Source organism: Trichoplax adhaerens, genomic scaffold, assembly GCF_000150275.1.
Source record: "Trichoplax adhaerens TRIADscaffold_7 genomic scaffold, whole genome shotgun sequence".
Lineage (NCBI taxonomy): Eukaryota > Metazoa > Placozoa > Uniplacotomia > Trichoplacea > Trichoplacidae > Trichoplax > Trichoplax adhaerens.
In genome coordinates this window covers 4,426,875-4,437,413 of record NW_002060949.1, presented here as the reverse complement: position 1 = coordinate 4,437,413, position 10,539 = coordinate 4,426,875, and the positions used below count along the sequence as shown (strand labels likewise).

Below are 10,539 nucleotides of genomic sequence, written 5' to 3'. Positions count from 1 at the left end.
TTCAAATTCATCGTTGTTTTTTAAATTGCGGTCATCGTTGGTGATTGCGTTGCCTATATTACAAATGATTAATGAGCTCAAATTTAATATAAAAAATATTTAATTTTAGGCAGATTGTCCAGAGTGTCTGTTATAACGAGATTAAATCATGATATCATGAACAAATAAGAAATGGTACTTTGTATCTCTGCTTAAGCAAATGCTTATTATCTACAGATTATCCTACCCTATATTAGTAATTTTTGATAACAGAAGATGAAATATTGAACAGATAATTTTTTATCCTTAATTAAAGATATCCATACATAGAGCAAGTAGGGCTCCGTACGTCTATTATAAAATTAGACTAAATAAATCAGAATTGCACTAATGCCTATTATTCTAATTTTCTAATTATGCTTTTTGGGTGTCATTTTAAAAATAAAAATATACTTGATTTGATTCAATTTATACCGTAGCTGTAATTACTAACTTAGAATATGTTTTTCCAGTTTAATATATATCATAAATAGATCGATTCTGTAAAAACATATGATACTAAGAACATGATAGTGATAAATTATGAAGATAACCATTTCTGAAGCAGATGCAATTCCGTAAATAGCAAGTCCAAATAATCAAGTACAAGCTTTAATTAAATTACCTGCATTTTGTCTGTCGCGGACACGATGTATCATAGGATCCTATAAATGAAGGTCAAAGAGAAATGTTAATATGAAATTGTCCTAGAATGTATACTGATGATATAAATTACAGAATCTTATGCCGTATTATAGACTAATTTATAGTATCCAGTCTTAATCACTATGTAATTCTTTACGGAATCATTCAATATTTTAAAATTAAAGTTTTTTCACATTAATTCGGGAATAACTAATTGATTTTATTCTCCATAATCAGGTACATGAATATAAGTACTAAAGCAATTTATTTATCTGCAACAAATTCATTTATTTAGTATCTATATAATGACTATAAGGGATTTTATGCCAATCAGATGAGATGTTATCTAGAAATAATAGTTATGGAATGCGTAGAAAGGCAGCTGTGGAAAGAAAGATGGACTATAATGAACATTGTATTTCGATAGTTATTATTCACAAGAGAAAAGAAAATTATTGATTGCTTTTCCAATCGTTAACCAATAGGCTTGGATTAACCAGTTTTGACAACAATACTTTTAACAATATCGATATATTGGCCGCTTTGTGTCTATTTATGTTTTATATCTACTTTTGTCTAATATTTGCTTTGTCTAGTTAGAGACTACATGGCGGCATAATTGTTAACCCATTTTTTTATGTCATCTCATTATCTTATGATTACTTCATCAACCTGTTCATTATCCATTTTAGGACAACATTATTATTCTAAATGGTGAAACGATGGATTATGCCTTGTGCAACAGCATCTAACGCTCACGTACTATTTGTAATCTTAATCCGTAGAAGATGATTAATTAAGGTAACTAGGGATGAGCCAAAAATAGAGAAAGTTTTCAATACAATCTAATAAAGTAACATACATCCCAGACTACTGTGCTAGAATTTTTATTAGATGGAGCGAAAAAAGTTAAAGAAGAAATGATGATCGTTTTTTGCATGTTATAAATGCTATTTATGGAACGTAATGTTCATTTAATACTGTTTTCCATAGTTTATTAAAGCGAATTATCGGTCAAGAATTAAGCTAACCGATATCTTACGTCGATAATGTCTTATGGAAAATGCTACTGTATCGGTTAGTTGCAATTTTTTATCCTTCATTGCAGCACTGTATTATATCATTATTGAAATTCATAGTATAGAGGGTTCATTTGCGATTTTTGTGTCAAAGAAATTATTATGAAACTTGATTGACATGGATGCCCTTAATTAGCAATCTATATCAGTTAATTAAATAGCTTCGAAAGCACAGATGTACTCTTGATATAGATAAATAGATCCTAATCGGTGGAATACTGTGTGGTAGCTATCCTTATCATGCATATTTGATGGTTGGTTAAGGAAACATGGCGACAACTTTACCCCTCCCTAAAATTGCTGGTCATATGATAATAAATGCTAGACAAAAAGTAGTATTAGCATGGGTAAAATTTTGCAATTGACTATTACTGACTTTAGTTATATTTAACTGAGATTTTTATTACAAAAATTATGTAAGGCAAACCAACATCCGTAGAATCACTCAGGGTAAAATAATAGATATTACCGTACGTAATATAGTATTATTCTCAATTGTCACAGAATCCAGTTAGATGGATATAGGTACAATATAGCGGTAAGTAAATCGATCATTCGGACGGTTATAGATAAACATGACAATGTCTCGCCGTTGTGTCTCACAGTTTATCAAGATCTCCTTAAATCATGTGTGAACAACTAGCGCCATCAATATAATATTTAACTTAGTTTAGGTTATGTATACAAGTAGGACAAGTAATCAACCAATAATGAAGCATTAAGATAAATTAATTATTGAGACAAAAAAAGTCTAGAGAAAAGAAGAGCGAAGAATGTATGACTGATTTACACAAAACATTATAACATATTTACATTGTGTAGAATGCTAACAGAACTGCCATCCCACTTTTTTGAGTTAGTCTAACAACGTGAAAACATCAGTTTTGAGAATGAAGCTGTCTTTAAATCAGATATAATCTAATAATTCTGAGTTATCTCAAAATTATTATCTCATATTCTAATTAATGATGGAACTCTACTTAAATTAAACTCTAGGTTAAGTTTACCACAGTAGTTAGATCATTTTTGTAAGGGGTGTATTTAACGTTGCCGCATTTGTTGCTAAAGTTTTTAGTCCTACCCAACCTATTACCGTTTTCGTTAGCATCGATAATGCCATATAAAGGCGAGTTATTGCTGTTATAGCTTATCTACAAACAGTATCGTCATTATATATCTAACACAGCCATAATATCTTACCTCTATAGTGATGCAAATCTACTATCGCAACAGTTTATTTTAATTATGGAATAACATTCAGCTGTCAGTATACGTACGGTACCCAATTACTGTGTAAGGTATAATACTAAAACATGGGCGACGGTATATCGTCGAACTTTTCCGGCTGCAATCCTTTTCTACTAGATCAACTAGAGATATTATATAAACTTAAAATAGCATAAAAAGAGCTCGTCGTCGTAGGATTGACCATCCTTGGAAATCTAAAAAGCTACGTCAAAAATGGCAATCTTGTGATAATACGAGGGCTTAAATAAAACATATGCACATTACTATAAAAGTCTTCAGTCATTTTTTAATATCTACGTCAATCAGTAGGAGGGCGTAGTATCCTCCTCTAAGCATCATGGCGAAGGTTGTAAAAAATGAAATAAATCTTCAGGATAACATAAACCACCCCCAATGGATAAAAAAAAAATGAAAAATAGAAAACGCTAAAATTATTCTTGTCAAAACTTCTTAGTATGAATAAAATAAACATAACCTGAAGGGAAAATTAGCCGCGTTTTACTTAATCTTACGAAGAAAAAATATTTATCCTCGAACATATGTGTAAAGTAAGTGTTCCCCTGAGGCAATTGACTTTAAACTTTATCTCGACTATTGACAGTGTTTAATCAACACAAACTGTGATTCTTCTGATCTTATAGAGATAAAATATTTACTATGGTGCCAAAAGCTCGCAATCAACCACCACCTCAATGGATCGAAAATTGAATTTTCTAGTCTATCATATGAATAGTTGGTTCCTGCTCATTAAAATTTATATTCTAGTCTAATTGACGAGATGATTTAGACGCGTATTACGTGTACTACCTATCGATCCATGGAAAGCGAAGGTAATTTATTATGATAGCTATTGGTGTGAATTTTTAAATATATCAAAATATGAAAAAAATACACATGATTGATCAAATCTATTCGAGGTTTTTCGCGTCGATTTTGTGATGTTAGTGTACAAGGTGGCATGATTATGTCTTGGGCAGATTCTAATATCGTAATTGTTTACTCAGTACGGTACTATCTACACGATAAAATAGCAGTAGCACGCCATTTTTTTTTTCACATACCTGTTGATCATCGCGGTTCGGGTAAATAAGTGCCGTTACATTTAAAATTTCATTAGTGCCAACACCGGGTCGTAATTGCGGTGGAGGTGCATAAATACTATTGCCGGCGTTTGAATCCACCATTCCATGGTGGACATTGGGTGGAAAAGTGGCATCCATTTGACCGAAGTGGTTACCTAATTCTTGACGATCATGAGGCAAAACTTGGCGATGACGCGGATCTTGATGTTGTAAAGGGATAGAATAATGTCGCGCAACCGACGTACCAAATTGTTGTTCATCGCCTAATGGATGAGGAAGTAGACTTGTCATGATGCTAGGTTGATTAGGATCCATTCTACCGGTATACGGTGGTGGCGGCGGTGGTCCTTGAGAAATAAATGTTTGGCATTGATCTTGATTTTGGGCTTGAATATTACCACCACGTAAATGAATTGGTTGACGAAAATGGATTGTTGCTGTGGTTTCCAAGTTAGTTTGATCTCGGCTTTTACTGTTAAATTCTGGATTGAAATGATTCATTTTACTAGCAAGATCGATAGATGAAGGTTGATTATATTCATGAATTTCCATAGAAATTAATTTGAACCCGAAGAAGATTAGTTAATCTTGACGACTCTTGATTCTAGTTGAAGTTTAGGTAATTTACTTGATTAGCTTTTCTTTCCGCTTCAATCTATCGCTTTAATTTCTACCTAGATAATGAAATAATCCCAAAACAGAAAAATTGTAAGATTGCCTTTATCAATATCGGTCAAGCAGTAAGTATCTGGATGAATAGGTAGCCATTACTTAACGATTAGTAGGCTATTGCTGTAGTAATCATCTAGTCGTTACTATCAAAGACACCTATACTATAGCAGAAAAGATTATCTATTTCTGCTATAGAAACTTACGGGTAAAAAATAACAGTAGAGATTTTTTTAGAGGAATCAATTTTTAACTAGAAATCACCAAGATGTAATAGCTCTTATTAAATTATATACAAGACCACGAACGAATTTCTTTCTAAAGTGCATCCATAGCGATTAGGGTTTAATTGCAGATTAAATCTTCTTCCTACGCGTAACTCAACAAATAAATGGGTAGGATATGTTGATTGGGTAAAGGAATAATTTGTTGAACTATACGTCGATCAAGTAGTTTAATAATATAAAATAAGCAGTGAATAAAGACTTCTAACTAATATTAACATTATAATGGAATGTATAAAACTTGTGTAATAGCGTTAATTTATCAAATTGAATTGATGAATATAACTTGCAAAATCATCAATGATGCCAATGACATCAAGATCATTTCTTGTAGTCATATGACGATAACATTACAATGGAATCAAGATTGTTCAACAACAGACAACAAAGGTGTTTTAATTATTGAATATTAAATATAAGTTGTTTTAATACGAATACAACTATCAGAGTCATTGATTAAAATGAAGCAAAGTTTCTAATATACAGTATAAAAGAATGGATGCAACTTAAAGACAAAAAAAATCGGAGTTGATTTTTCTTCATGCTTTTATATAATAACTCAATGTCTTTTTTGAATGTCATAGAAGACGTCATCTATCGCTTCTCTGCCTATTCTATGTGGTCTATGTCTACGTTAATTAATTGATTGAATTCTATCTATATTATGAAGACAGATAGATAGGAAGAGAGTCAGAAATAATTTCTTTAAGGGCGGAGGATAGTGTCACTTTTAACATGGAATTAACAAATAATCCTCAAACTATAGGAATATCTACATACGTGTGTGTTTACTAAACAGGTTGAGAATATTGTATACTCATGTACTGCATGAAATAATAAAATAACCTAAAGTAAAATTTTAGTAAAAGTTATTATGCGGCTAGTGATTAATAGATTTTCCAAATTAACATGTTATGATAATAGCAAGCAATCCAAGGATCATTTTTTATCACATTTAGTCATGTTGAATGTGTTGGCGACATTACTATAAGTATATGACTTAGCTCTAAAGGAAATATATAACTGAAAGTGGACCCTAACATGGTAGCACAAAATTGACTGCTTAATCAATTTTTTCCCAATCTGGGCAGAAGTAGGTGGGTAGGTCTAAATAAAAGGGGATAATAATTGCTAATAGAAGTATTGACATATAGTGCTATGGAAATTGAATACGTGTGAAATAAATCAACAAGTAATGTAATGGAGATTAAATAACATATTGAGCTATCTATACGTTTAGAATTAATATCAGTGTAACAAAAATGAGCCAACTTGCTGTATAATTTATTTAATGACAAATCGATGATAAAAGAAGATTTTTAACGTAATTGTATGTATTGATAGCGTTGTTGGAAGGAAAATAAGCATGTCATATGGATAAAACATATATTTTTATATATTACATAGGTTAAATGGACTAGTAACGAAAATTAGCTACTGCTTTAATTTATTCATGCGCTGAAGAATTAATATCATGGCAATAAAATGAATGATTCCCAGTGGAGAATTTATTAACGATATTAAAAGGCATTTTTGCATAATCAAGTTATTTAATAGTGATAAGTAATGGGAAATGAGTAAACCAACATATCATTTGAATTAGGCAAGTATAAAACAAGTTAACACGGTTATAATGAATATCAAATAGGGCTTTGACTTATCCTTGAATTAAAAATTAACATCATGGCAACAAAATAAATGGACCTTACTCTATTTTTTCGCATGGTAACGATTATAAATGATGGTCTTAACTGATCGCATTATTTTATTTAAGATCGTATAAATTGTGTTTAATATCAAAGACACTGAGATAAAAACTTCACTTTTCTGTATTATATGTCTCACTAGCTTGGACATCGAACCAGTTGGTACAAGAATCAATCAAGCACAGAAGACTACTGTGACCATTAGATAGTCATAAAATGAATAAAATAAAAGAAGTTATTGATAGATATGATCGCGATGATGGCAGATGTTGTGAACTGAATTAAATTATGATTCATTTTGCATATAGAATAACTCGATAAAGGTTTAGAGGTAATAAAAGGGGATAAAAATGTAACATTTTACCTATCAAGAAAGAATTCAAACATGATAAGATATTCCCATGTTGATTTAATTTATTATTTTTAGTTATTAGATGATGAGTGTATTTAGAAAAGGAAATTTATTAATGATATCATTTAACGCAGTAGAGCTTTTTCAGCTTTATAATGTACAGCTAATTGGTACAAAGAAGAAGAATTTAAGACTAAATACCTTGGTAAAAGATTCTACTAATAAGCTAATATTGCTTTAGCTTAACTTTCAAATTGTGTACGATTAGATTTTTTATAACTAGTAGATTTAACAGCAACACTGTCATAAATTTCTTTCTTCCTAGATATAACTTTAGGTAATATACAGAAAATACGATTCATTGCATGATCGAAATCATTAATAGAATGGTAACATATATCTTTGTTACCATAACTATAATAAATAATATACTTGGCAATTCTTAAAGCTTGTGTGACCCCTCACAAGAAAGTACTGCACTTGATTTTGTGGTCAATACTTTAATTATACGTAATCTATAAGTATCGATAGTTCTTCATTAATTTAAGTACTTCAAGATTAAGTTTTCGTTAAATCTATTATAGTTAATAATAATATCTATAATTCTATAATATTTCAACATTTTTAGTTTGCAAGAACTGTTTTTTTTTCTCGATAATAAAACGAGTTGATATCTGAGATCAGATTATTTTCTTGCTAAGCTAGCTATTTATAGTCTGCGCTGAAAATATTCTGATCAGCAAGATAAAGTGTATCGTGTAGGAGTTGATTTACAAGCTAATTTTGATTACTATTTTTCTATTATTCATTATTTTATCGTGGATGATCATATGCAAATGTTAAAAACACTTTGGAATAGGATAAAAGGATGTCGAGAAATGGAATGACCAATTAAGAATTTAATGTTAGGACAATTATAATTATTTTATAAGGCAATTCCAATTGGTATTTCAATGTCTACATGGTACTGATAGAAATGGGAGTAAATAACACCAACGCACATCAATAGAAATTTAGCCACTTTTTTAAATAAAATTTTAACTTAATAGCGTTATAAATCGAATAGCATATAGATATTTATAGTGTGCTAGATAACTGGCAATAGAATCATAAAGAGTTAGAAAAACTTGGAGGCAGACAATAGAGATTAGATTTAGGGGTTATAAAGATGTAATAGTATCAATACGATCGATGTAGTTGATACTAAATCTGGTCAAGATTATAAAGGAAATCAAGAGAGGCAGTGATTTCTACAACTGTATAGTTGAAGATTGAGATGGAAGGTGATTACAGATAAAGACGAAAAATTGTAAAAATATCATTCTCAAGTTCATTAATCGTAAAGAAAGAATATACATAGAGAAAAAATTGAGTTTTCAATTTCTCTTTTAAATTACCTGAAGGAATTAAGCTTGATGTATTGATAAAGATTAGCTTAGATTGTCGTGATGGGTTGCAATTAGATCTATAATAAATAATGCAATAATACGAAAAAAACGATGTTACGCCAAATCAGTAATCATAGTTTAAAATAATGATTGCCACTTAAGAAAAAATCTGATTACCTATATTTTAAGCATTAAAGAGAAAACAGATATGCTTCTATGGATTCAAGGAAGGATCAAGTTGACAAGATAAGATGAGGACAGATTACATCAAACTGTTGCAGGTCCAACTGGATGCAATTAGATTTAATGTTGCCTAGAATATTGTCAATCGTTGTCTGTAGTATAAACACAGATACAATTTAATTAAATCGTTCAAGCTTTTAAATGATTGTTAATCAACTTGGCTGCTAATTATAACATAAGATGTTGATTGGTGAATTGTCTTGCTAGTCCGGTAGAATCAATGCTAACGTCAATATAACAATCGCTTTTTCAATAGTCTGAATAGGCGGTGACGTTGTTTAATTCAATGGTAGTTAATTTGATGGAAATTGTCATGCTAATCCTTGATATCAATAGATAATAAAGGGTTAGCACATTTGATTATTTTCTTATTTGCTCGAGCGTCTGTCTCTGTCTGAGGTAAAATATTGAGATCAAGTGAACTTTACCAGTATTGACATAACTATTAATTAATTATAGAACAACTTATTGTATTTTGAAAAAAAATTAATAGCGTAATGATCATCTTACTCTACTTCATTTTATATTATTCCTGCTTAGAAAAACTCGTCCTGTCAGCGATAACAAGTAGAGGCTTGCTATCAACATGATATTACAGCCACTTAACGCTTGAATACTTTGAGTAATTGCATTATCTTGATATATCTGCACATGTTATCTAATCTATTTGCCAGTCTTATCTGTAACAACAATCAATATTATTCGTACAACTTATCTACGCTATCATCATCATTATTATGAGGATGATGGTTATTGTCAATAATTTACAATAGTATTTAGGTAGTTCACGATATTAAAGGCTATCTAACTACATTTCTACACTCTTCTATTCTCTATCATATCATATGGACGATATCAACGTAGAATAAAAGCTAACTTCGATTAAGAATGCTATTGTTACGTAGAACATGATTGCAAATGAACACCTATGTAATAGAATCACTCATTAATGATTATATTGATTATATCAACTCATTAAAATGCAAAATCGTATTGGTGTTACACGCGTATATTGATCTCCAATGATGGGCTTCAATACCGTTCTGAATTCTTCACCATATCAGGCAGTTGGAAAGAGTAGAAGATTCATTGAGAGAAAGAAAACTAAAAACCTTAAAAACACAATAACTATTGATTTATTTATCTTCATATTATCTTTAACTAACAGCTACTGTATCTATAAAGAAAATAAAAATAAAAAAAGTTGAATACTTGAAAGAACATCATGTAAAGACAGGTTGCACGACACTTTGAGCTGGTTTATCGTCGGAATCTATTCATACTATTGATAACTGGATAAAAATTCATTATTCACTCTACTGCTAGTATCAGAAGTACTATAGGAGATGCATGGTTATATATTGCCATTGAACCTTATGTAATGGTAGAAATCTGCATAAAAATACAAAAAGAAAAAAATATGATTTACAATAAGAGGAGCAATTGAAAAAATTTGCATTACGAGACTTATTCATTCCAAATAATCTGGAGAATACTGCTAAACCATTGATTACCTAAAGTAAATGTTTTTATCATAGAATAACTTACGTCATTTAAATTATTTATTTCTAGCTTATCAGCCGTTAAAAATATTAATATCAAAGAAAATGAGGGTATAGAATAGACTCAATCCCAAATAAGATAGGACAATCTAAGGTGTTCTATCTTCTCTAAAATACAATATAAATTCTCACCGTGTGAAAAATGATATTTATTGTCTAGTAGATAAATTTCGCTTTATGCTATAGCACGGTTTTTAATGTAATATCATCTGTTCCAACCTAATTTAATGATCTAATTATGATAGATTATATCATATTATATC

General features: G+C 30.3%; 1 protein-coding gene across 1 annotated transcript; it reads right to left on the bottom strand.

Annotated features, from left to right (window-relative positions):
• Positions 1-2,253: 2,253 nt before the first annotated feature.
• On the bottom strand, positions 2,254-4,573 carry TRIADDRAFT_58292 (uncharacterized protein; the record flags this gene model as incomplete). Its single annotated transcript, XM_002114100.1, has 3 exons — positions 2,254-2,361; positions 2,750-2,893; positions 4,052-4,573. 3 exons carry the CDS (start codon positions 4,571-4,573, stop codon positions 2,254-2,256), a joined length of 774 nt encoding a protein of 257 aa, XP_002114136.1.
• Positions 4,574-10,539: the final 5,966 nt, after the last annotated feature.